Below are 26,428 nucleotides of genomic sequence, written 5' to 3'. Positions count from 1 at the left end.
AAAAAAAAAAAAAAAAACCCAACCTTTTTCTGCCCCTTCTCTTTTTTCTTTCTGCTCAGCCTCAAGAGGAGTAGGTAGTCAAGGGCTCTTATCCCCATTCTAAGAACCAAGTTATAACCAAGGCTCTGCAGGTTTAAGCAACATGCCCAAGGAAAGGAAATCCAGTGTGGACTGTCCCAGTGTCCGGCTGCTTCCTTCCACTATTTCTCCCAGCCTGCCCCCAACAACACTAAGTGTTCGCAGCCATGCCCAAGTTCCGATGTGGGCAGCTGTCCAGTGGATGGCCTGTCACACAGGACACGTATCAACACGTCTCCTTCCCCTTCTTCACAGGCCTGCCCATGGGTGACATTCCTATGGACGGGATAGCTGTAGAGGACCTGGGTCCAGTGGTGCTGAGCTTACTGAAGACGCCCCAAGAGTACGTTGGCCAAGACATCGGGCTCAGTACCTGCAGACACACTGCAGGGGAATATGCTGCCCTCCTCTCTCAACACATTGGCCAGACTGTACACGATGCCAAGGTGGGTGCCCCCCCTCCCCAGCAAACTTGGTGAGATGCCCGTGCCACCCGGGAACTCAGGTAGCCTCAGTCAGCTGTTTCTAACTCCCAAAGAGGGTATTCACGTTAGTTTGGGGGAATTATCTGTAGGATTGCCCAGCCCTCTCTGATGGTCAAAGTCAGTTTCTCATAATAGCCAACATTTATGCCATAAGCTTCTTGGGTGCCAAGGAGGCCCTGGTGATGTGTGGGTTAAGCATAGAACTGCAAACCACAAGGTCAGTGGTTCAAACCCACAGCTGCTTCTTGGGAAAAAGGCAGTCTGCTCCCATAAAGGGTTCGTTTTGGAAACCCTAGGGAGTTCTGCATCCTCTAGGGTTGCTGTGAGAGGTTAGAATGGGAGGCTGAGGAGTTCAACTTCAGTTCATCGGGAAAAGGGAACAGCTGTTGACCTAAAAGCAGAAAAGTAATGTGAACAGATTTTTGATTGGGAGGGGACTGAGTTTTTCACCTCACAATCGTGAAAGAACAGTATATAAATTGACCTAGAATGTACCAAGCTCTTCCAAGATGGCATCTCTTTATAACAGTTTGCAAACAAGCTGTTGGTGAGAATGTTAGCAGGCAACCAGGATGCAAATGGTGGAGCTGTGGCAGAGGGCAGCTGGTCGGGAGATTCCAAGCCCACCCAACCTTCCCCCACCACCTCACTCAGGCCCTTCAAGCTGACTTAGGTAACAGACTTCCCTCTGCTTCCAGACAACTCCAGAGGAATATGAGAAGCTTGGCTTCCCTGGGGCCCAGGATCTGGCCAACATGTTCCGTTTCTATGCCATGAAACCTGACCGCAACATCGAATTGACCCTGAGGCTTAACCCCAAGGCCAGGACCCTGAACCAGTGGCTGGAGCAACACAAAGGGGATTTTGCCCGGCTGTGACTGATTGGAACCTGAGTCTGAGAAGGGAAACACAGGGTCACAATGATCCTTTTTGTGTTGAAACTTTTTTTAAAAATAATAAAGGTCATTGTTCTTGCAGATGGTTTCCAGAAGAATAGAGCTTTGTTTCTGGGACTTGGGCAAGGGTGGCAGCTGCTGGGCTGCCCACAGCATTAACATGCCAACAAGAGGAAATGAGTTGCAGGTTTGGTCATATTCTTTCCTGCAGTACAGGGAACTTGGGGGCAGTGGCTGTGAAAATCGGTGAGAGGATGCTGGTATCACTTTGAGTAAAACGTGTGGTGAAGACTAAACCATTTCTATATTCATACATTCCAAGTCCACCCTGGTGGTCTCCTCCTTCCATGCAGCAACACCAAGGGAGGCAGTTCTACAAAATTCACTTCATCTATTGATTGATGAAAGAGCTCTGGTAGCGTAGTGGTTACATGTTGGGCTGCCAACCGCAAGGTCAGCAGTTCGAAACTACCAGCTGTTCCGCGGGAGAAAGATGAGGCTTTCTGTTCCCGTAAAGATCTACAGCCTTGGAAACCCTGTACAGGGTCGCTATGAGTCGGAACCGACTCCACGGCACATAACAACATTGATTATTGAACCCAAATTTCTTCAGGCACTTAACCATGTGCTGGGCCCTAAGTGTTAACAAAAAAGTTAAGATCCCTGGCCAGAAAATGAAGAATTGACAGAGAGCAACAAAGACAAGGAGTCGGGGTGCTGGATCGACCTTGCAGTGGGAGATCCCTGCTTACCGAGTGGACCGGAGGCCCACTGAGGAAGCAATGCATTGAAACCTGAAGGGACATGGGAAGGCGAAAGCTCAGGACAGGTGAGTTCCTAAGTACACTGGGGTTGGGAAGAGCGGGCAGCTGGGTTCTGTGGGGGAGGGGTACGGTGCCGCCTCAGTCGCTGTAATTCAGTGCCTGGTTCTTGAGATGTTTCATGTATGCATTGCCTGGTGGAGCCTTAGGCAGTCCTGTTTGTCCCATGAGAATCCATGACTGACCCTCCCTGATACTCCAGCAAAAAGCGCAACCCCCATCTCACTTTCAAGGCTTGAAGTTCTTTTTGTGTTTTTTAGCTATCTCTGTCATATCCCAAATGAGGTGATGAACTGCTGCCAACTGTCCCCAGGGCCTGCTGTGGTAGAACTACTCCCAAGTCTTCAAGTGGTTCTTAGTGTCACCTCTGTGCTGTCACCTTCTGGCCATGTGAGGGAAAGCACTCCAGGACACCCGTCATGGGGTTGTTCTTAGATGCAGACTCATAGCAACCCTGTATAGGATTTCCATGGAGTGGCTGGTGAGCTTGAACCAAACCGACTTTGCACTGTAGTAGCGCATTAAACCACAGTGTCACACCAGTGAGAAACTCCCCCTTTCTCTTTTCAAGTCTTTCTCTAGACTTCTGCTTTCAAAAGATAAGACATGAATGAGATTGGGGAGATTTCTCCAGAAATAAAAGCTAAGCTTTCACGAGCAAGGGACACTAGCTCCACATTGCTAGAACCTCAGGATCTAGATTAGGACCTGTCTCAAAGCCAGCACTCAATAGACAACTGTTGAATAACGAAGGAACCTCCCGTTGGTGGGCAACTGCTACTTGTCCTTTAATATTAAGGAAATCTGCCCTCACTTTGAAGTGGCTGAACCAAATTCACCACAATCACTTTCTGCAATTGCAGCTTTTTTAAATCACAGAGGAAACTTCCAGCCTTTTCTTCCATTAAAGTTAAAGCTAATAAAGAATGACATGCACCTATTCTGACTTAACTACAAATCCTTAGAGACGCTGCGGAACGGATCTCCTTCCTAACTCGGGGACTGCTTGTATCTGCAAGTAGCCGGGGAGAACCACTGAGTCTCCTTTTTGTCCTTTCAACTCTCCCAGTCTCTTCTCACTTAGTTCCCAATGGCTGGGCACCTGGGCTTCTGAGAGAAACATTCCCTGTGGGAATCCAGGCAATTAGACAAGGAGTCAACATTTCAGTGTAAAAATGTGTCAGGACTCTGTAAGTGATAGAGGGAGGAAATCTACTGTGGGAGGAAGCAGCCTGGAGGCCTGCAAACATGGAGACGTGGAGGCAGGCGAGGCAAGCAGAACGACCCCAGTGCTACAGGTTGGGTAGCCCGGTCGCCAGCGAACATTCGATCCATTCCTGTGCTAAGCCACCTGCAGCTGTCCAAACCCTTTCAAGGAATAAATGACCACAATTTTAGGTTTTAAATATCTTTTTGTGTAGATAATCTTATTTACATGATACAGCTTCATTTGACATTCTTCAATGAGATAACTAGTCGATGCTTTATTGAGTGAGTAGATTATGGAGGAAGACAAAGGAAACTCTTGGGAAACATTCGTCCTTAACCCATCTGGCTATACCTGAAGGACCTGAGCCAAGAGGAAGCTGCAACGTCCCACAAGGCCGTGGCTATGGGGATGCATGTTCTCTTAGGGCTTTCACCCTGTGCTCTGTTTGGCCTGACTAGATGTGCTTTTCCGTTTTGAACGAACATTTTCACTGCATTAATTTAGAGACACTCTTGAAAGTAAATGTCAGTGGTGAGAATAAGACCCCAGCTGGCAGAGGTGGCTCTGTGTGAATGAGGCCACAGAGCTTTGGCCCAGAACAGTGCTGTAGGCAGCTGGCTGTGGCTGAGCAGGGGGAGCTCCACACACACTCCTGTCCTGAAGCAAGAGAAGCTAACGGCCAGGGTGGGAGGACATCCTGGGTAGATGGGGATGAAGGATGTCTAGCCTGACAGAGACCACCCCCATGTGGGCAAGACGTGAGATCTCCAGGGCCCTCTAGTGCCTCCCCCATGTCCACGGAGCCTGCTTGCTGCCTTTGGGAATAAAAGCCATACTCCCTGAGGAGTGAGTGACTGGTGCCCAACAGAACCTGTGGGCAGGGGGCACGAGGCTGGGGACATGCAGGGCAGGTTCTGGGGAAGGCCACCTAGCAGGGCTCCCCAGAGGTTTGCTGAGAAAAAAACCAATCAATTCCAGACTCAGTGCAGCTCAGGGTTCATCTTGAAGCTGTGAAGATGGCCTTTAATTCTTACGCTAAGACCTCCACCCATCGTGCCCAGAGTTGTAGCTCTGCTCCAGGTGTCCATCTGTCTTACACTGCCCTTTGCCCCCAACCATGGACAGGAAAACATCTATCCCACTTATGGGTTGGGTTATACATCTTACTCCCCGGGGACTCTCCACGGAGTCCCTTGTCAGGAGAGGTACTGCTTCGGTCTTGCTGTGGCTGAAGTGATCCAGGGCCTCTGTGGGCATGGGGCTCAGGTTTGGACTCTGCTGAACTTCTTGCCATTGAGGTCACGAGGAGGAGCTGCAGCTTCCATACTAGTTTCCAGTGGACCGTTTTCCTGGACAGAAGAGACAAAAGGAGACATTTCACTTGGCATCCTGACAGGAGCAACCACTGACCATGAGCTTCCACGGATCCCTGAAATGAAGGTGGGCCTGCCCTAGGCAGCGGTTCCAAGGCTCACACAGGCTGTACTGCGTGGGTCTAAGGGAGACCCAGGCAGTCTGAGTCTAGGCCTGGCTCTGCTGCACTTTGCCCTCTGTGACCCTGGGTAGCCTGGCTCCAGCTGTGCAGGGAGTTATAGAGCTGTCTGCCAAAATGTAGTCTCTCCAGCAAATGGGAGCTGCAGAACGCAGGCAGCTGGGGTCTGGTTCAGCCCGGCAACACTGGCTGGCCCTGCCTGGACTCCAACTGCAAAAAGGTCAACAGGGAGAGGCCTAGTACCATTTTGTCTCTCCTTAAACGGCACTGCCTCTAACACCTGGGAGGGGGCTGGCACTGATTCCAGTGAGAGAAGGGGGGGTGGGGGGAACAAAGGAAGACAACAAGGCAAAACCTCAGGTATTGTCCTACCTCGGCTGGGCTATCAGGAGGTAAACATTTTCTTAAGTTTGGAAAGGAATCCCTCCTTGTCCTCCCCAGCCTCTCGACTAGAGCTATCCATGGGGCTGCTACCTGGGCACAAACAGCAGAGAGAAGCCGGGTCAGGGGCATAGGTTTCCACACAGCACCCCCGGCCCCACCGGCCCCCCAGGGCCCAGCACTTGTCAAGAAGCCACCAGGCGCCTCCCTGAGAAGGGAGGGGACTGGAGCAAAGAGGCCACTCAGAGCAGGCATTCATTCCAAGTGCTCTTCCCTGCGAACCACCACAGAGACAAGAGCTAGACACAGACCACAACCAGCTGTCTCCAGGCTCAGTATCACAAGAGAACAGTCAAGGGCCAGGGGCCTTCCTGCTGAGCACACAGCTTACACGTCAGTTCACTCAGACCTTAGGATGACCTTATCAGTGAGGGTTATCATCTGAGGTCACAGGACCACCACTGGACTGTGAACCACAAGGTCAGCAGTTCAAACCCACCTGCTGCTCCTGGGAAGCCTTACACAGGGTTACTATGAATCGGAACCAACTCGACGGCACTAAACTACAACATAATGTATACAAGGAACCCTAGTGGTGGGTGGTCAACCAAAATATTAGCAGTTTAAACCCACCAGCAACTCTGCAAGGTAAAAGACCTGATGATTTGCTCCCATAAAAACTGCAGCTTAGGAAGCCCTACGGGCCAGTTCTACCCTGTCACATGGAATTGCTATGAGCCAGAATCTCCTCCACAGCCAGTAACTGGTAAGAAGTGAGTTCAAACACGTGTGGTCTGACACCCCAGTTGAGCTCGAGGAAGGGAAGTGACAAGAGCCAAGAGAAGATCCCATTCCCAGCCACCTGAGCAGTTTGTACACTCGGCTATGGGTGCATATCTCCAGACCAGTGAGAGGCATGCACACGTCTCACCCACATCTCCGCAGAGAACTACGCTTTACCCATCTCGGGTGTTGAACCCAAATGCTCTGTGCCTGGCATGACTCCACAGTAGACACAGGGCTGAATCAAATGACCAATTCCCCTAAGTCCCTGCTTCTCCTTTCAGAATACAAGCACACACACACCCCTTGAATGAACAACCATGTCGTCATGCTTACGTAAGACTATGATAAAGATGTTCTGGTCTCAACAGAGCAAGCAGCTCCGCTAAGACTGCCAGGAATAACTCTATGACATTATTTTAACCACTTACCAACCACTAAGTAAGAAGTCCTAGTGTGGTGCCGTAGAATAAGCACTAGACTGCAAAGTTGGTTTGAACCGCAAGGTGGGCTGTTTGAACTCACCAGCCACTCCTCAGAAATCCTATACAAGGTCACTATGAGTCAGAAACAACTGGATGGCACTTTACAACAAGGAGGAGCAAGGAGGGCAATAAATATCAGAAAGCAAGCATGCTGACTTTTGCTGTGAGTTAAGAGTACACCTCGTACTCAACACTACAAATCATAGAGGAGACATTGTCAATGTGCCAGGATACACACCGGAACCCACAGAGCTAACAGACAGGGAGAGGGGAGGGGAGGGCCCAAAGTGCTGGGGAAGCCAGCTGGGGACAACTGAAAGAGAAGGGGGCCACGTGGGGCTGTGGAGGTGGTAGGAATAAGGTAAGCAGTCTCCCCAACCAAGGGTTAGTAGCAGGAGGTGGGCAACACCTAACCATCACCCCCACTCCCAGCCCCTGTGAGTCCACTGCACCACACACATCCCAAAATGCACCTGGGGTACCCAAAGGGCAGGGAGCAAAGGTAGGGGAGAGACTGGAGCCAGACGGGGCCCAGCCCTTTGCTCTCATATACTATCAATTAACGCTTAAAGACCTGGTCTTTGAAACCTAACCAGGCTGACAGGTGAAGAGGAGATGTATTATGAATGCCTTCCACGTATCACTGTCACAAAATGGGAGCAGGACTTCAGGGAGAATAAGGAATTGACTTCCATCTGCAAATGACTCTCCTCAGCGTCTGTCTCATGACTTTCATGCAGGTGCATGTGGAAGGCTGTTAAAATCTGACATAAAACCTTCATTCCAAGATGACGCAACCTGTTTCTACTGTAATTCTTGTTATTAAGTTTGTTGAACACTTGCAATAAAAGAAGTCCAGTGTCTACCTAAATAAATAAAACCCACTGTGGGTGATGGAGGAATGTTTTCATACTTGGATTGCAAAATAAACTTTTCAAGAGAGGATTAACCTTACCTAGGCAGCAGACTGACTGACAGATAACAAGAACTTTACAGCCAATTCTCTATTGGTTGTTTTAGAAGCTAATTCTGAGTCTTAAATGTGTTTTAAAAATTCTGACTGGGAGTCAAATTTTCCATTAGAATACAACTATGAAATGACAATGGACTACCGAGGGAACAAGCACCAATTGGTACGCCTGTTCACTTGGAAAACAACTTTTCAGACCCATACCTGGTATATACATTAAGGTTAAGCCACACTCAGGCATGAAGACACTCGTAATTTAACAGGACTGGCAAAGCGCCTAGAGGTTCCTGTGAGTCTGGGGCCACGAGGACAAGGAACCACAACAGCCATGGGGGTCCTGAGGACACTCGTGAGCTGACTGCAGACCAATCCTTAAACTGAACTCCTACAGCCAAATATTGTCACAAACACCCATGTCTTTCAGCACTCAAGGCTCTGGGCTCGGCTCCAGCTGACCTGGAGTCCCACTGGTGGGCACGGAGAAGGGGAGGACTTCAGACAGCTGTCTGCAGAATTCATCCCACACATTACAGGAGTGTTGGGATAGTTATACATCAGAGAAAGAAAGAAATGGAGAAGCTAGAAACATTCACTTAGTTGGCTGGCATGTTATTGTTAAAGCGCTGACGAGTCGCTTCCGACTCGTGGTGACCTTGTATAAGATTTCCGAGGAGTGACTAGTGGGCTTGAAGAGCCGGCTGACCTTGCTGCAGTCCCGCACTTGTGCTATAGCACCACACCAGGAACCTGGCATGACTAGGCACTGCTTACCGTTACAGCCAGTTCCTTCTCTAATTCAAGATACAAGGGGAAAAGAGAAAACTGCACTGAACTACGCAAGCACATAGCCCCCCCGGCACTCTGTGTATAGACACAGACAGGATTTGGGGCACTGCTTTTTCATGGGGAACTTCTGGTACCCTGGACTCAGCAGGGACACAATGGAAGTCTATACAGAGGCTGCTACTGCAGGAACCCTCCCCACACCTGGAGGGGCTTCCTGACCACGCCCTCCTTGCACTGGGAAGCTGGCCCAGCTCTATACAACCTTCACTAACTTAAGGTCACTGGGATTTCAGCTCTGGAGAGTTGTTGTTGTTGTTGTTAAGTGCCATCGAGTCGGGTCCGACCCACAGCGACCCTGTACAGGGTTTCCGAGGGTATAAATCTTTACGGGAGTAGAAAACCTCATCTTTCTCCCGCGGAGCGGCTGGTAGTTTCGAACCACTGACCTTAAGATTCGCAGCCCGATTCGTAACCACTACGCTACCAGAGCTCCTTGTAGCATCCAGGAAAACCAAATGATGCACCCAGGGTAAAACATGTTGCTGGGCTGAAGCCAATCTGTGCTGAACTGAATGACATCCTGACAGACAGACAGTCAGCTCTTTTCGGGAAGGCCCCACCCACTCTCACCAGAAGAGGGGCTGCAGTTATGATTCCCAAAACCCCAGCTGCTGGTACATGTGTGTCTAGCAAATCACGACTAGTTAAGGACACTTTATAGGCAAAGCAGGATGTCTGAGCTCCGAGGAAATTCAGCATTTAATCATTGTCAGATGTAGTCATGTGGCGGTGGCTTTTGGCTGCTGCTCACGAGGCACTGTGGGTTAGGAACAGAGGTCTAGCCCATCTTAGCCTTCAGCTTTCATGAAGAATGAACTCCCCCATGGAGTGTGCCCAAAGTCAAGTGGCAAGTGGCAGAACCAAGAATAGAACTCAGAACACGAGCTCTCTGGCAGGAAGGGTCCCCAACACACCCATGCGCACACAAAGGGAAAGGAGGAGGGCTTTTCCCATCAGCCCAAGCTACCATCCCTCACAGCTCCCCTCTCTCAACGGAGGCTTTGTGAAGAACCTCTCCTCCCCCAAGCGGAACGCTCCCAGCAGGCATCTCTGCACCCATCCATCTTCCAGGCCCCCAGATGGCTGCTGTGTCGCCGTCACCCCATGTAGCATCTTACCAGTGCTGGTGCTAGTGACGCCGTTCACTGTCCCATCCACATCTGCCTCGTCCTCGGCATAGCTCAGGATCAGGCTCTGCTGCCGGCTTGTCAGCCTCCTGCGGACCGAGCAGAGTCAGCGGCGAAGGGCTTCCGCTGTGTGTGGGGGAGCCCCAACCCAAACTCTGGGCCAAGGAGCAGAGAACACACACCCTGAGCAAAGGGTGAGGAAAGACACAATCTCCTGAAGTACCTGGAGTTGTTTGCAGTGGGTCTCACGGTGGTTATGCTAACTATGTTGTTGTTGTTATGTGCCGTGGAGTCAGTTCTGACTCAGTGACCCTGTACTGGGTTTCCGAGGCTGTAAATCTTTATGGGAGCAGAAAGCCTCATCTTTCTCCCGCAGAACAGCTGGTAGTTTCGAACTGCTGACCTTGCGGCTCGCAGCCCGGTTCATAACCACTATGCTACCAGAGCTCCTATGCTAACTATAGTTGTACTGAAAAAAAATGAGAGGGCTCTTTTTATGTGTGTCTGAAGCAAATAAGAGATTCCCATTAATCCGACTAAAACCTGCCCTTCTAAGCTGAGTCAGCAGGCCTGGGTGACACGCTAGTCCCCAGAAGATGCAACAGACTGCGGACCACCCGACAGCAGTAACATCAACAGTAATAAAAATAACATCGATTATAACAGCAACAGCTCCGTGTTTTCTCTGTATTATCCATGTAAGTCTCTCAATGAGGGAATGAGTGAGTCTCTGTGTGGTATGAAAAGGTAACAGGCTCAGCTGCTAACTAGAAGGCTGGAGATTTTAATCTACCTAAAGGAACCTAGGAAGAAATCTGTTTCTAAAACTCAGCCACTAAAAACTCTAAGGAGTAAGTTGACCCTAACACATATACAGTCACTCTAGTTGGAGTTAACTCGAAGGCACTGGTATTGATTCATCAAGGGATGTCCACTTCACAGGGGAGAACTCAAGCAGGAAACCCCTGACCTGAAGGGCGAAGTCATGCAGCCACTGAGCTCATGGTGGCTGGGAACCCCTACTGGTGACTGAGGGTGCAGAGATGGCATGGGCTTCAGCCCCGACCTCCACTGGTGGCACTTACTTTGGAATTCGGATCTTGATGTGGATATAGTGGTCACCGTAGCCATAGCTGTTAATCCGGGGGATGCCTTTCCCACCCATTCGTATCTTCTGGTCTGTCTGAGTTCCAGGGGGGATCTGCAAAGGAAGGACATCCTGGCTCTCCTTGGTGAACCAGGAAATGCTTTCACACACAAAGAGGATCAGACACCCTTGGAAATGGCCTTCAGCCTGTGTTTTAGGCCAAGCCTGACCGCCACCACGTGGGACTGGCTACGCAGTCAGTGGCCATGACTTGGGTACAGTTAGTACTGAGAGGTGAGGCCTGGAGACAAGTGTGAGGCTGCCAGACGGGAGCTCATCCCCACGGCTCCTGCCTCCTGTGAGGTCTACCTGGCCCGGGGCCCTGAAGAGCAGAACTGTGAGGTGGCCAGAGCTGGGTGTGAGGGGAGGCGTCTGAGGACACAGGAAGTGCTACTGTAGCTGTGACTGGACGCAGACATGGACTCTGGGGTTGTGGAGGTGGAGTGAGACAGAAGTGGAGATCTCACAATTGGCAAAGTCACCTCTGCTGTGCCTGTGTGGCACACTTGAGACTTGCAGACCGAGCAGAGGAATGGGGGACAGCCAAGACCAAAGGGTTTAGGATCAAACCAAATCCCCGGAAATCACAGGGTCCAAGCTGCCTGCCCAGAACACCCCCGTTTCCATCAGGGCAGGAAGGGATAGACATTCCGCATGTCCCACCAGGCACTCACCGCCACATTGATGGTCTCATAAAGGCCCTGGGCTCTGGCTGTCCCACCCAGAATGGCTTGAGCTACAGAGATGAAGAGGTCAGAGTGGATGTCTGCGCCGTCTCTCCTGAACACAGGGCTTTTCTGCACCTGGAGCAGGTGGGAGAGATGACCATCACCCTATCAGAGACAGACCCGCTGCTGCCCACAGTCCACATCACAGCAGGCCCCACACGGGGTGCAGCCTGAGGGGGTGACATGTGAGACACCGTGATGGGAGAGTTGCAAAGGGAAATAAGTAAAAGTGACTATTGGGACACTGAAATTTTAAAAATCTATCTTTCAACAGAAAGAAACACAGACTAGCACACTTATGAAGGCAAAGCAGGTGCCTCTCAGCTGGTCATTAGACACAGACCATCTGCAAGGCAGACCACTGCAGGGCTCTCTGAGGCAGTGACTCTTAGAGTGAGGGTGGCGAGACTTGTCTCACGATCTCTGGACATGTCATCAGGAGAGACCCATCCCTGGAGAAGGACGTCCTGCTTGGTAGAGGGTCAGTGAAAAGAGGACTGACTCAGTGGCTGCCACGATGGGCTCCAACAAGGGCACAACTGTGAGGATGACGACTGGTCAGCCAGCGCTCTGTTCTGTTGTACACGGGTGGCTGTGAGTCGGAAGCAACTCAATGGCACCTTACAGCAATGGAGACGACTACTTGTCTTCTCCGTTACTAAACGGGAGCAGTATCTGAGTTCTTGCCAAACTTTTCTGCTTTCATCTTGGGTATTTTCGCCTAAATGGTTCACACTTTGCGTTACTTTTCTCTTTGGAATGAAAAGATAGTGGAATTTCCCCACAAACGTTTTGAAGCCCCCTCAGATTTGCCTGTTTCTAGACAACACGCAGTACCATCGTGCAGGCTCTGAAATGCTCTGTAAATGGTCTCCTGCTACTCGTGTTTTCTGGCAGCTTGCTTTTCCTGCTGCTCCTTGTAAAGCAAGGGGTCTCTCACTGACATGTGTGGCCCTGATGACTTCCACACAACCACGGCCATCATGTGCTCGACTGTCCTCTTGTTAAAGAGCTCTCAGGGGTTTGCTTGTCCCTGCTTTGCTCTTACAAACACAGCTTCCATGCACATCCCTGCACTTGCCCCTGGTGCATGGGCTTTTCTCAGGCTGGTATCCAAGAGTTTCGCTACTGGCATACGGCACTGTTTTCTTGAAGGCTAATATGATCTCAAAAAACCAAAGCCACTGTCTGCCCTTTATTCCCAGCATGTAAAACTGTTCCTGTCAGCAATGTGATGCATCAACAAATACAGAACCGTGTTCTGTATTTTCATGTGTTCCAGCTATCTGATAAGTAAACATCTCAAGGGAGCCTTGGCTCTCTCCACACCGCCCACAGAATCTCAAAGGTAACACACAGGCAATGTAGTTCCCCTTAGATGCAAGGGACAAGCCACACTTCTGTGGCACTCCCACCTCATCCCACAGAAAGCCTCAACCACTCCACTTCACTTGGAGCTGTGTGGTGCAGAGCACCTACCCTGAAGGTGACGAAAATCTCTCTCTTTCCCACAGGCATCCTCACAGTCTGGCCATCCTCCACTCCTGCAAGGAAGAACAAAGCTCCAGTCTAGAACCGTTCTTCTTGGGCTCCTGGGCAATTCCTGCCCAGATCCACCTACATCCTGGGCTCCCTGCTCGCGCTGGCACTGTGAAATAAGAGCATCACCCAAGGCAGTGGCACACGTAACTTTCAGGCGGTGTGCCAGACTCCTGGCTGAGCTACCAGGGCGCCTTGACTCATTGATGCTGACTTTGGCCCTGCATCTCAGATGCTCACAGTGCGAAGTGACAGGAATGATGCCGGAGTTAGGATCTCCGACAGAATGGAGTTGACCCACTAAACAGAAGGTGGACAGAGGGCTTTAGACTTCAGACATGAAGCGGGAGGGGAGAAGGACAGCACACACAGAGGACTGGAAGGAAGCCAGGAGACTGCAGGGCAGGCAGTGGGGGTGAGCGCCAGAGGAGGAAAGGACAGTATCAACACCAGGGAGTCACAGAGAGTTGGAACAGGGAGAGCTGGGATCTGTGGGGACCACTGCCTCTGTGCTACACAGAGGCAGTGCAGGCACATTACACAGAGAATGTCAATACAAATAAAAAGGCAATGATATCCTAGCTCCACCGCCCCCTAGCCTCCCCTAGTTTCCGACAGCTAGGACTCACCGGCAGGCACCGGAATCACCACTCTCTTCTTCTGCTTGGCCTGCCCTGTCCCTCTACAGACCACGCACGGCGACGTGATGATGGAGCCTCGGCCGCCACACCGCCGACAGGTGGAGCGCATCACAAATGGGCCTGTGTTTATAGTTTCCTGATAAAAAGAGAAAAGAAGTTTTGAGTGTCGAGGCAGTGGCTGGGGCCACATTGTGCACAAGACCCACTTCAGGAGAGACTCAGGCGCTCAGACAGACTGAGAGTTCAGATACAGGGCACCCAGCTCCTAGAATACCAAACCACCAAACTGAGGATGCGGCTGAAATATTAGGGACATGTGCTGCTGTAGGATCAGTACCAGACTGCAAACCACATGGCTACAGGGTCATTATGAGCCAGAACTGACGCGATGGCACTTAATAACAACAACCTCTCCGTAGACACACCCAGAACCCTTGAGCACTGAGCAAAAACACAGTTTTCAAAAAGAATGTTCCCTTCAAATTTTAAAAGTGATGGTTAGGAAAACACAAGACAGATCAATAGGGGAAAATGTCAGCTGGATGCCCACCCACTCCTGCCCTAGCCAGCATCTGGTCACTGAGGCCACTACTGCCTGCTCTGAGGGAGGAAACAGACCTGGCCATGTTCACCAGTGACCCCACCCATCACAGGTGCTCTGGAAGCAGCAACTTCTCCTGCGGCACCCCATGACCTGGGCTAGCCGCCTTTCCGAGTGCTTCCCACTCTGTCCCTACTAAACGAGGGGTCGGAGGCATCGAATGCAGCTGGGGTTCGGTGCAGCTGCTCTGTTGGACACAGGTGTGCACAAGAAGCACCAAACTATCAAGCCAGAGGTTAAAGGTACAGAAGTGCTTTCAAGTGGCTGGGTGAGAACAGAGTGGATACACTTCCCCCCTCATGCTCCTCCAGCCAGGCACATCCTCTCCCTCATCTTAGTCCTCAGCCTTGGAACCCCCACCCCAGGTCCCATTCCACCCCAGGGCTGGTGACTCTGATGGTCTGTAGTCACTCCCCATACTCCCTCCTCCTGTATCTTAGCATCACTTGCCCTCGGAGCCCCCTATGAGCAGTGACTTTGATGATCGGTAGCCACTCAACCTCCTCCCTCCTCACTTAGCATCTGGTTTTTTGTTTTTTTTTTTTTACACTAACAAATATATGCTGGTTATGGCAAAGCAAAGGAAATGAAAAAGTTTTAAAAGAATGCTATTAATTTCCCCTTCACCCTGACTCTCATGGTACAAAAAACTGGCAAAAGTCAGAGCCTGTGTAGGGCCGAAACCTATCAGACAAGGAAAATGCAAATCTCTTCACCAAAAGGAGAAATGGAAAAGTAGCAAGACCGCATCCTACCAAAGGCAGAAACCCTGTGAGACCCAGAGAAACAAGGCAGTATCAGAAGTTTCACTGTAACACAAGTCTGACAAGTTCACAGTCTGCAGTCCCCCTTCCACAACATTCTGGTTGGTTTTTTATAAAAGAAAGTTTTCTTTTTTAATAAAAATTTTGCACTCATGAGGAACCTGTACAGAAACGAAGAGGCAATCATTTGAACAGAACGAAGGGACACTGCATGGTTTTAAATGAGGACAGTTGTGTGCCATGGTTACATTCTTTCACCATATTTATTTAGCTTGTGTGCTGAGCAAATGTTCCAAGAAGCTGGACAGTGAAGAAGAACGCACATCATTAACCATGTGGGAGAAGCAGACGACACAACTTGCTTGCTCAAAAGTGAAGAGGATTTGAAGAACCACTTACTGATTAAGATCAGAGACCACAGACTTCAGTACGGATTGCAACACAACACAAAGAAAACAAAAATCCTTACAACTGGACCAATAAATGTGATAAATGGAGAAAAGACTGACGTTGTCAAGGATCTTTACTTGGTTCCACAATCAACGATCAGAGAAGTAATAGTAAAAAATTCAATTAATGTATTGCACTGGGCAAATCTGTTGCAAAAGAGTTTTTCTAAATGCTCAGGAACAAAGATGGCATTTTGAGGACTAAGGTGCGCCTGATCCAAGCCAAAGTATTTTCAATAGCCTCATATGTATGTGAAAGTTGGACAAAAATCTATACATTTGAGTTATGGTATTGGAGAAGAATATTAAAAGTACCACGGACTGCCAGAAGAACAAAGAAATCTGTCTTGGAAGAAGTACAGTTAGAATCAGAATGCCCCTTAGAAGCAAGGAGACTTCATATTATGTATTTTGGATATTTTATCAGGAAGGACCTAGAAAAGGACTCCATGTCTGGTCAAGCAGAGTGTCACTGAAAAAGAGGCTGAGCTGACACAGTGACTGCAACACTGGGCTCGTGCACAACGACAAGTGTGACAACAGCACAGCACAGGGTAGGGCTGCGTTCAGGTGTGCGTTCAGGTGTGCGTGGGATCACCATGGCTAGAACTGACTCGACAGCACCTGACAACAACATCATACTATAAATACTGCTTTACAATTTTAAGTTAATGATATATCATGAACATCCCTCCAAGGTTAATTTTTCATTTTAATATTGAACTAACTCTTCAGTGCTAGGGGAAAAACATCCCTGCCCAGCTAGCCTTGGGTCCTTATGCCTTTATTTTTATAAGATAGTCTCCCAAAGGTGGAATTACTAAATCTAATCATTATTATATTTTAAAATACTACAACCATGAGGTGGTTAAATTCTTGGCACAAAGATTTGCCATGGGGCAGAAGACTGGACTGAGCACTGCGCTCTCTCTTACCACAAAGAACTGAAAGGAGGGTCAGGACATGCACATTTATTGTGCTTTCACTGTATGCCAACTGCAGTTACAGCAGAGAAGTATGAACTAGTGCTCTTGGCCCACAGGCAGAGCTAGAGAACAGGAAGGGGACAGCTTGACATCTCGTTCTGCAATATAAATATTTAAACACCCACCCCTGCTGTTGAGTCAATTCTGAGTCACACACAATTGCCCCATGTGGTTTCTGAGATTGCAAATCTTTATGGAAGCAGACAGCCCCATCTCTCTTCCAAGGAACGGCTGGTGGGTTTGAACCGCTGACCTCACAACTGGGCCACCAGGGCTCACTTTGCTGTCATATCAGTGAACTATTATTCAGTCATTGAAAATAAAGTTTTAAAATGTTCAGACATGTAAAACTGCTAATTTTGTAACTGGAAGTTAAAAGGTGAAGCAAAAATTGTATTCATGTATGATTCCCAACTATGTCAAAAATTTTATGTTGCTGTTAAGCATCATCAAGTCATTTCTGAATCACAATGACCCTGTATAGGGTTTCCGAGGAGCGGTTGGTGGGTATGAACCACTGATTTTGCTGTTAGTGATCCAGTATTTATCCTATAGCACCACACCAGGACTCCAAAAATTACACACCTACTGTCCTAGTATGGTGCTGTGGGTTAGCAGTGGACTACAAAGTTGGTTTGAACCGTAAGGTCACCGGTTCAAGCTTACCAGTTGCTCCTCAGAAACCCTATATAGGCTCAGTATGGGTTGGAAACAACTTGACGGCAATAAACTGAATTGAGAGACATTCTACAAAATAGCTGGTCTGTAATCTTCAAAACTGTTTAAAGGTCATAAAAGAAAAATAAAGGCAAGAGATTCCAGATTGTAAGAGACTACAGATATGACAAACAAATACAATGGATGATCCTTGATTGGATTTGGGACCAGAGAAAAAACAGCTATGAAGAACATTACAAAGACTATTAAATTCTAAGACATACGATGATTGTTGTTAAGTGCCATCGAGTCGGTTCCAAACCTCAGTGATCCTTTATAGGGGTTCTGAGGAACAGCTGGTGAGCTTGAACCGCTGACCTTGCAATGTAAACTGCTTCTGCAATCCCAGAGCATTAAGCAGGGAGCCAGATGATGATGGTGTATTAATATTAAAAGGAGCCCTATTAGTGTAGTGGATTACCAACTGGGCTGCTAACCACAAGGTCCACAGTTTGAATCTACCAGTCGCTCTGTAGATGAGGCTTCCTGCTCCCATAAAGGTTTACAGCCTCAGAAACTCTATACAGGACAGTTGTGAGTCAGAGCTGACTCAACAGCACACAACCACCATCACCCCAACATCAATATTAAATTTCCTGATTTTCACAATTATACTGAAGTTATGAAAGAGAATGTTCTAGTTCTTTAAAAACACACACTGAAGTATTTAGAAACAAAACCAAAAGTGCAAACCAGTTGCTGTTGAGTTGACGCAGACCCACGATGCCCCCATGTGTCAGAGTAGAACTGTGATCCACGGGGCTTTCACTGCTTAGGGTTCAGACGTCCTTGCAGAGCACCAAGAAAATGAGTATGCCAGAAATGGCAAAGCAAATGGAACACAATGTTCACAACTGGAGAATCTGGGTAAAAAGAGGATATACGGGAATTCTCTAAACTGCTCTATAAATATGAAGTACATCATCATTCTAAATTACCAAAAACAAAAAGATGAGTTGAGACTTAATTAAAAGCAAACTTTAAGTCTTTCCCCCAACTTCAAATTACCAACACATCCCAAAGTTATTTTCAAAAAGTATAGCTTGTTCCATCTATACTGTCCATCTATATTGTCCACCTACTAAGACAGAAGTCTCCCAAAGGATACGGAAGGTTCTGGAGAGGATAGGAACTCTCAAAGCCCGAGCCCCGTGGTGAATAAACACCCACAGGAGTGGAGTAGAGAGGAGGTGGGGGTCTCTCACCATGCCGGAGCCTCCACAGTAGTGACAGTGCTGCAGCTTCGTGCCGGGTTCGTTCCCTTTGCCGTCACACCGCTCACAGGTGTCCGTGATGTTGACAGTGAACTCTTTGTTGACGCCCTTGGCAGCTTGGTTGAATGTCAGCTCCATGATGTACTACAGAGACCAAGGGGCAGGCCTGTCACTTTCCTTTTCACAACACCCAGGGGGATGCTTAGGGAGTGGCTGGGGCTCATGGCCCTGGGTTTGTCAGAGACCACGCATGTCTCAACAGATTTGAAAAGATGCTTTTCAATAAGTAAGAAATATTCACAGATAATATCTGTACACAGCACTGACATAGTCTTTAATGAGCCACAACTGTAAGTCATAAAAAAAAATCTCCCTCTCTTCAGCTCCACTACAGCCAGGCCTCGTTTCATTGTGCTCCGCTTCACTGCATGCGCATCGAAGAGACTGCATTTTACAAACTGAGGGTTTGTTGCAACCTTGCCCTGGGCCATGTATTGGTGACATTTTCCATAAGCATGGGATCACTTTGTGTCTCTGTGTTCCATTTTGGTCATGCTCACACTACTACAAACTTTCTCATTGTGCTATTTCACACTTAATAACAGACCACAGCCTACTGTCCACTTCACTATTATATGCACTACAACACTCAATTTACTGTGACACTTGCTTTATTGCAGTGGTCTGGAACTGAGCCTGTAATATCTCCAAGGTCTGCCTGTAACGTCTTACACAGATTGTCTCCCTATTGAACTGCGTTCCCTGGTTAAAATACTTACCCCTTGTTATGAACTCTGAAAGCCTTCACTGCTGCTGCTTCACTGAACAATTATAAGAATAATGTCCACATGCAAGTGCCCATAGTATCTATGGGACTTTTCAACCACTGGAATTATTTTCTACAAAAGCAGCTGCTTCTAGAGCATTCCCCTTAGCTGCTCTGATTTTTCCTTTGAGAAGCAGAAATTAGTAAAATTCCTGTTTTCATCAGACTTAACCTAAAATTTGAATGAGTCATCAAAACACAGTACTTACCTCCTGCGGCTGATCAAATACGCTCTGGAAGTCTCCGAACGATGAAGACGAGAACTCCCCAAAGATCTTCCTGAACAGCTCCTCAGGGTCCACAGTGGGGCCACCCCTCCAGTAGCTGTGTCCGGAGCTGCTGGCCCCAGGGTCAAAGCCAGCCGAGCCGTAAGCATCATACTGCTTTCTTTTCACCTCATCACTCAGCACCTACTGGGAGAAAGGCAAGAAGATCATGCGCCCTGTCTCTAGATCACGCACTCAAGGTCAACCAGCCACAGCACTCACCAGGTGGCCAGTGCACACAAAAAGATAAGAGAGAAGGGGAGACCTGCGGCACAATTCCAAGAGTGTAATCAATGTCACTGAATTACACATGCAGAAACTGGTAGGTTGGTGTGTGTTCTGTAGTGTATATTCTCAACAAACACAAAAGATGATACGAAGAGGAGGGCGAGAACTGCACGACTTAAAGAACTCTTCAACACTGCAAGGCGAGGCTTGAATTTTTTCTCTGGTTCCCTTAGCTTGAGAAATGCTTCGCGCGTTCTTCCCTCCTGGTTTTCTAACTCCAGGTCTTTTCATTATTTCGTTATAATAACTGACTTTTGATCTTTGAAATTTTTTTTTTTTTCTTAAATGATTTATTGTGAATTATGTGATAGTATACATGGGAGAACATTAGTTTTACATTCATTCTATCGTATATATCATCTCATTGCCATGGTTACAATCCCCTCCATGCAAATCTTCCCCCATGCCCCCCAGGTCTTCAGCACACAGTTGCTCTCCCTCTCTGGATCTAAAGTCTCCAGCTGCTCCATCGCTCCACATCATTATCTCTGGCTCCATTTCAGACATCACTGCTTCTCTGGGTAGGGTCCTGCTTTCTGCTCTTCTCCCTTGATGGTCCTAGGGACCTCTGCTCCCAAACTGAAAAGTCAATCACTCCCCTCCTTGCTATAAAACGTCTACCTTTACATTTCCGACCCTCACAGTCAGTCCTGATAACAATTATTCACTATTGTATCACAAGAGACCCGTCTGCATTTCATTGCATCAGCCCCACCTAGTCAGACTGAATACTACACACTGGAGATTCTACCTTCCTCCAGGCCCTCTGGATCTAGGTTCCCTCTTGAAAGCTTGTAAGCCAGTCACTTCTTGCCTTTGTAGCCCCCCACCCCCCATTTTAGGTAGCCAATGTCCAAGTTGCCTATCCCTGTCTACTCTGTGTGTGGAGAGGGTGGGAATGATTCTTGCTGTAAGGACTTGTTCCCTCTTTTGAGCTACTGCTTCCATAGGTGTAGGTCAAGTTCATCAAATTGTATGAGAATATTTTGTTTTTGTTTTTGTTTTTCTCTTCTTTTTACTTCTGATTGAGCTCTGATCATCCAGTCCTCGAAGCCAGGACAAGTAGGTATTATCTGCAAGTGTGGGTGTTCTTATGCATATGCCCTCTCTTCTTATCAGCTGGATGCTTCACTCTCCACTCTAGTCCTCTGTGGCTATGTCACTGACTCTGGGCCCAAGGGTCCCCAGGTCTTGCCACACTGCTGGCCATGACCTTTGAAATTTTTTGTTCAGCTCTTTTACTTCCTCACTTCTTCCATTTGCATTAGCATCTCTACGCCAAAAAGGAAGTTTCAGAGTCTCTTCTGACACCCATTTTGGTCTTTATCTTCTTTCTTGTCTTCTTAGTGACCTTTTGCTTTCTTCCTGTATGATGTTCTTGATGTCATCCCACAACTCTTCTGGTCTTCGCCCTTTAGTGTCCAATGCTTCAAATCTGTTCTTCAGATGATCTCTAAATTCAGGTGGGCTATGTTCAAGGTCATATGGTCATGGTATTTTTAAATATTCTTCTCCAACACCATAACTCAAATGCATCAATTTTTCTAAGGTCTTCCTTATTCACTGTCCAACTCTCCCATGCATGTGAGGCTACTGAAAATAACATGGTGCACCTTAGTCTCAAACTGACATCTTTGTCATGGCTCCAAGCAAACATCTGTATAAGAATGTGCCCACTTACACAGATACAGGAAGTAGATTGGGCCAGTGACTGAGAAGGAATGGGGGAGAAGTGCACGTCCCTCTCTTATCTCATTTGTGTTTGCTTCTCTTTTTTCCTAATTACAAAGGAAATGCAGATGCATGGAATGAATAGTTTCTGAAGATGCACATCAAAAGATGGAGGGGAAGCGACAGACACAGGTATGGACAGAACAGAGGATGGCACCATCAAAATGGTGAGAACCTGGAGAAGTCTGCTCAGACCAGAAACTAAAATGGACCCAGTGCTGGGATCCGGCAGAAAATAGCATCCCACACCTCAGGGAAAGAGGGAAGAGGTTGTTCTGCCCAGAATCAGAGGGAGAAATTCCGCAGACTAAATGGAAATGGATCGACACCTAGGGTCCTTTTTAAGAGGCAAAGAAAGCAGGTGGATTAAGGAAGAGTATACAGACTCGAGAGGGGTCCCTGGGGGCTTTTGTTTTCCGGTTCCTACCCTTTAACATCCTCAGAGTCCTCTCTCCATCTAATAGCACCCCCTTCATATAAAAATTAATCATATCATCACAGAAACAGGTTCTAGGAGCCTTTAACTTATTATCAACTAGTGAGAATTACTGTATATATAAAACTGTATTATGTGAAAAATACACTATTAAACAACCCTTCCATTAAACACAGTTGGCTGGGAAAAAGACACATGAATTCAGTAAGTATTCACTCAGCTGTTCTATGTGTTGTACATCCCCGTGGCTATACAACACCCAATGTTTCCTGGACTGCTGGGAAATGTCGGAGGTCTAGGAAGGAGGTCTACTTGCTAACACTTCTGGAATTGCTTCCCAGATACTACCTTCTTCTGATTACACTGGAAAGTCTTCCAAGTTCTGTGACATTCTCTGGGGGTGTCCTTTTATATCTGTCCTCCCTAACAGACAACAGTGTCCCAGTTAGGGGTTATACCAATGAATTAATGAATACCAAGAGGAGGAAGTGCTGGGTCCCTCCTACCAGTAATTCCCAAATGGCCACAAAGGAAAAAGACCTGGGGGAGATTTGCTGATACAGATGCCTGGATCCCGTTTGTTGAGATTCCAAGTGAATACACCCACTGCAAGATCTGGGGACCCAGCTTTCACACAGAGCTTGTGGCCCGCCAGGCTGCCCTGTCCACTGCCCAGGGAGCTCTGCTTCACACACACCAGGCACATTACCTCATAGGCTTCTGCCAGCTGGGAGAACTTCTCCTTGGCTTTGGGATCATCCTTATTTGTGTCGGGGTGGTATTTCTTGGCAAGCTACAGGGAAGAAAAGTGGTCAATAATTATGGGAACAGAAAAATGAACCAGAACTGGCCCCTAGCACCGGGCAGTTGCTCCTCCCAAGTAGCAGATGTCTCTTGAGATTGAGCTACAACAGCATTTCTTCAAACAAGATTTTTTGAGTTGTAACAGTCTCCTCATGTGGCGCTGGGGGCTAATGCACCAGGCTGCAAAGCCATTTGAACTGCAAGGTCGGCAGTTCAAGCTCACCAGCTGCTCTTTGGAAACCCTATACAGGGTCGCTATGGGTCGGAATCGACCCAACAACACTTAACAACAACAATAGTCTCCTCAAGTCAGAGGTGCATATACATCGTTTCAACCACAACAAATCTCTACCAAACATGATTCTCCAGGACTTAGATACCTTTGCCAAAATAGAGTGCAAAACAGTGTGCATAATATTGGTATCACTTGTGTAAAAAGGAATCTTGATGTGGCGCAGTACAATAAGCACTTGACCACAAAGTTTGTTTGAGTCACAAAGTTGGTGGTTCAAACTTACCAGCCACTCCTCATAAACCCTGTAATGGTCGTGATGAGTCAAACCAAATGGACAGCACTTACCACCAACAAAAACAACAATGTAAAAAGAGGAGAAAATGGCTCAGATAGGTCAACAGATATACCTGTTGTGTAAATTTCCTTCAAAAGCCTACACAGTAAAAAAAAAAAACAACAACAAAAAACACCTATACAGTAAGACACCAAGACTGGATGCTACCAGCGGGACATGGATGGAGGGAAGAGGACAGACATTTTACCATCTCCTCCTATGTACACTGTGAATCCAGAACTAAAGTCAATGCATGCAGTACCTATCCAAACAATTCGAGGGGGCTTCAAAACATTCATACACAAAAAATTACATTATCTTTCAATTCCATTTTCCCACGAATGCTTAGAAATTCCCTCATAGGTTTAAATAATTAAAAAACAAACTCTCCCTTAGGTTGTTCCAAAGCACACACATGATAAATGGCTCTAAAATGAAGGCTACTTACTGAGTGCTTGCTAGGAGGATATGGAGGACCATGGGACCCAAAAGCTGAGAGGCTCAAGAAGCCAGCTGCCTGCCAGCAGGGCTCTGTAACCATAGTTACAGCTGAGCTCCAGGGAGTTAAAGGCATAGCTGCTGAGGTCAGATGGTCCTGAGCTACTACTTGCTGGCTGTGAGGGCCCTGGGTACATCACCAAGTGTCTCTAAGTTACACTTTCCTCATCGGTAAAAGGGCAATAACAACGGCACCTATTGCCCAGGGTGGTTGGGAGGATAAAATGAGCTGATACAGGTAGGGGGGATTGAGCACAAGGCGTGACACACAGGAACACCCAATGTTAGCTACTATTAGGACATGATGGGAACATAAGGGTATAGTTGGGAGTGGGCATCTAGAAGTTCTGAGAATTTCGCCTTTCTGTGATGAGCCAAGAATTACTGATGTCAGTAGACTCTGAACCACCAAGATGACCACTTCACAGTGCAGCACTAGAAGCCACTTCACAGCCTGGGTTTCTGTCTACAGTACCAGGCGTACAGCAGCATACCACCCACAGTGCCACCAGTACCACCAGGTGGTGCCAACAGTACCACAGTACTTTTCAACATTAAAAGAAGTCATGCCAAGTAAAGACAAAATGATATCATGGCTCATAGTGTAAATTAAGAACTCAGAGAAGTTCAACTTCAAAAAGTACCAGGAGATCTAAAAGAGATTACATTTGGTCTTAGATTGAGTGGGAGAAAAATATAGAACAAAATTCAAAATGATAAAAAAGACCGGGCTTGGTGGAACACACACACACCTCCATCACTGGCCCTTACTCACCCTTCAGGTCTGGAATAGCACTCAACCCCAAGCCTCAACTTTCAGGCGAACGATAGGCCTGTAAGGTGAACAATGCCACCAGGGAGGTACACACTCCTTAGAACAATCAACCATGTGAGATCAAAAGGACAGCGTTTGCCCAGGGGAACAGCTCATAAGGAGGCAGGAAGGGACAGGACAGAAGGATAAAGGGAAACAGCAGACATGGGAGGAAGTGGGAAGAGAGCCATAACATCATAGGGTGGCCATCAATTGCAAGAAATAAAATGTGTGTCAACGGTTGAAGAGAAAATCAATTTGCTCTGTAAACTTTCACTCAATTACAATTTCTAAATAAATTACCAAGAGAATTGAGACCTCACAGGCTGTAAGGCTACATTGTTATTGTTGACAAGTGCTGTTGAGTCAACTTCAACTCATAGTGGTGGTTTTGAACTGCCGACCTTGAGGCTTGAAATTCAGTGCACCACCACACCTAACGTAGGAGTCCAATGCCTATATTAGCTAGATACAAAAGCATTCAATCTTTTATCAGTGGCTTCAATTTTTACGTTGTCGGTTTGAGCACACCAACTATCTAGCAACCATCAGGGTCCAGAATGTTCACCATGCTGATGAGCACTGAGATATTTTGGAAGAAGATAGGAATCTCAGTTTTTGGGTTATGAAAAACAGTAATTCTAAACCCATGCACTTTTGTCTTGATGCAAAGATGAGCACTTACAACTCAGACCAGTTATATGTACTGACTCAGAAAGTGGAGAATAACATTCACAACAAAAACAACTCTAGAATTTTTAAATCTCTGCCTCTGGTTTTCCCCGATCATCAAGTTTTAATGTTTTGTTTTTTTAAACTTTTTTATTCTGATTTGGGTAAGTTTACTCATTAGTTCACACACATTTTGATTTCTTTTGCCTCTCTCTTTCCTAACACACTACTCGTCACAGTGTTACCCACTGAAGAAGAGCCAAGTCCACCTTTAGGGTTATCATTTCACACTCTGAGCTCTTTTAGGGTTATCATTTCACACTCTGAGCTCTTCCCAGACAGACACACCCACCGAGGAAGTCCATCCAAGGAAGCCCACCTTTAGGGTTATCATTTCACACTCTGAGCTCTGTGAGGCCTTCCCAGACAGACACACCCACTGAGGAAGACCATCCAGGGAAGCCCATCTTTACGGTTATCATTCCATACTTTTAGCTTCGTGATGCCTTTGTGGATACACACGCTTACTGTACTGACCACACCAGATCATGTGACCACATTTCACCTTCAGTCCTGCCTCTGAAAATGGACTTCCATACTAACCTGGTAATAGGCTTTCTTGATCTCTTTCTGGCTGGCGGTGCGGGGCACTCCTAATATCTGGTAATAATCCTCTTTGGCCAAAGAGCCGCTTGTGTGGAAGGAGGCAGTACAAACAAAGGGGTAGCTTTTTATTCCTAAATGGGAGAAAGAAAAGAAAATCACTCTGGGAATGTGTTCAACAAAAGGGCATGGTAACCTGAGGGAACCAGCAATCACCGAGGACCCATCTGAAAGAGTGACGTCATCTACATCTCCCCTGAGGCCCCTCCGGCAAGAGCACCAAGGAGCCAGCCAGCTGTTTCCACAGCAGAGAAGACTTTAAGAACTGTTTAACCCTTAGAGAACTGGTTAAACTCCAGAGACTTTCTGCTGCTTTGCTTGTCGGGCGTGGGGAATGGGGAGTTAACAGATGTTACAGACTATGCAACCGTTCATTAACCACCGTATGTTTTATTGCCTGTTAACATTCTCAGAAGCTAGGCAAATCATTGTGGTGCCTGGCCCTTAAATGTGCCACGTGTCTTTGCTCTTAGGTCAAGAATCACTGCACTAATAGGAATT

The 26,428-nt window shown here is 47.5% G+C and overlaps 2 protein-coding genes across 3 annotated transcripts in view; one reads left to right on the top strand and one right to left on the bottom strand.

Moving 5' to 3' along the window:
- The window catches only part of NMRAL1 (NmrA-like family domain containing 1), an 11,307-nt gene extending 9,866 nt beyond the window's left edge, over nt 1-1,441 (top strand). Inside the window, exons 5-6 of the mRNA XM_006874883.1 lie at nt 334-524; nt 1,262-1,441. Of these exons, the coding sequence (XP_006874945.1) occupies nt 334-524; nt 1,262-1,441 (371 nt within the window). The remainder of the gene's footprint in view (nt 1-333; nt 525-1,261) is intronic.
- A 3,375-nt stretch (nt 1,442-4,816) lies between these two features.
- The window catches only part of DNAJA3 (DnaJ (Hsp40) homolog, subfamily A, member 3), a 31,260-nt gene continuing 9,648 nt past the window's right edge, over nt 4,817-26,428 (bottom strand). Inside the window, exons 2-11 of one of the 2 annotated variants that reach the window (XM_006874882.1) lie at nt 25,868-26,001; nt 22,617-22,700; nt 19,396-19,596; nt 18,352-18,504; nt 13,618-13,765; nt 12,929-12,993; nt 11,396-11,524; nt 10,660-10,775; nt 9,566-9,663; nt 4,817-4,839 (exon numbers count right to left, since the gene is read on the bottom strand). In XM_006874882.1, the coding sequence (XP_006874944.1) occupies nt 4,817-4,839; nt 9,566-9,663; nt 10,660-10,775; nt 11,396-11,524; nt 12,929-12,993; nt 13,618-13,765; nt 18,352-18,504; nt 19,396-19,596; nt 22,617-22,700; nt 25,868-26,001 (1,151 nt within the window). Of the gene's footprint in view, nt 4,840-5,353; nt 5,457-9,565; nt 9,664-10,659; nt 10,776-11,395; nt 11,525-12,928; nt 12,994-13,617; nt 13,766-18,351; nt 18,505-19,395; nt 19,597-22,616; nt 22,701-25,867; nt 26,002-26,428 lie in introns of those variants that run through there. The other variant, XM_006874881.1, reaches the window with a different exon arrangement.

This window comes from Chrysochloris asiatica, unplaced genomic scaffold (assembly GCF_000296735.1).
Source record: "Chrysochloris asiatica unplaced genomic scaffold, ChrAsi1.0 scaffold00305, whole genome shotgun sequence".
In the NCBI taxonomy this organism is placed as follows: domain Eukaryota; kingdom Metazoa; phylum Chordata; class Mammalia; order Afrosoricida; family Chrysochloridae; genus Chrysochloris; species Chrysochloris asiatica.
The sequence above is the reverse complement of the archived record's forward strand: the minus strand, read 5'-3'. Positions and strand labels throughout refer to the sequence as shown.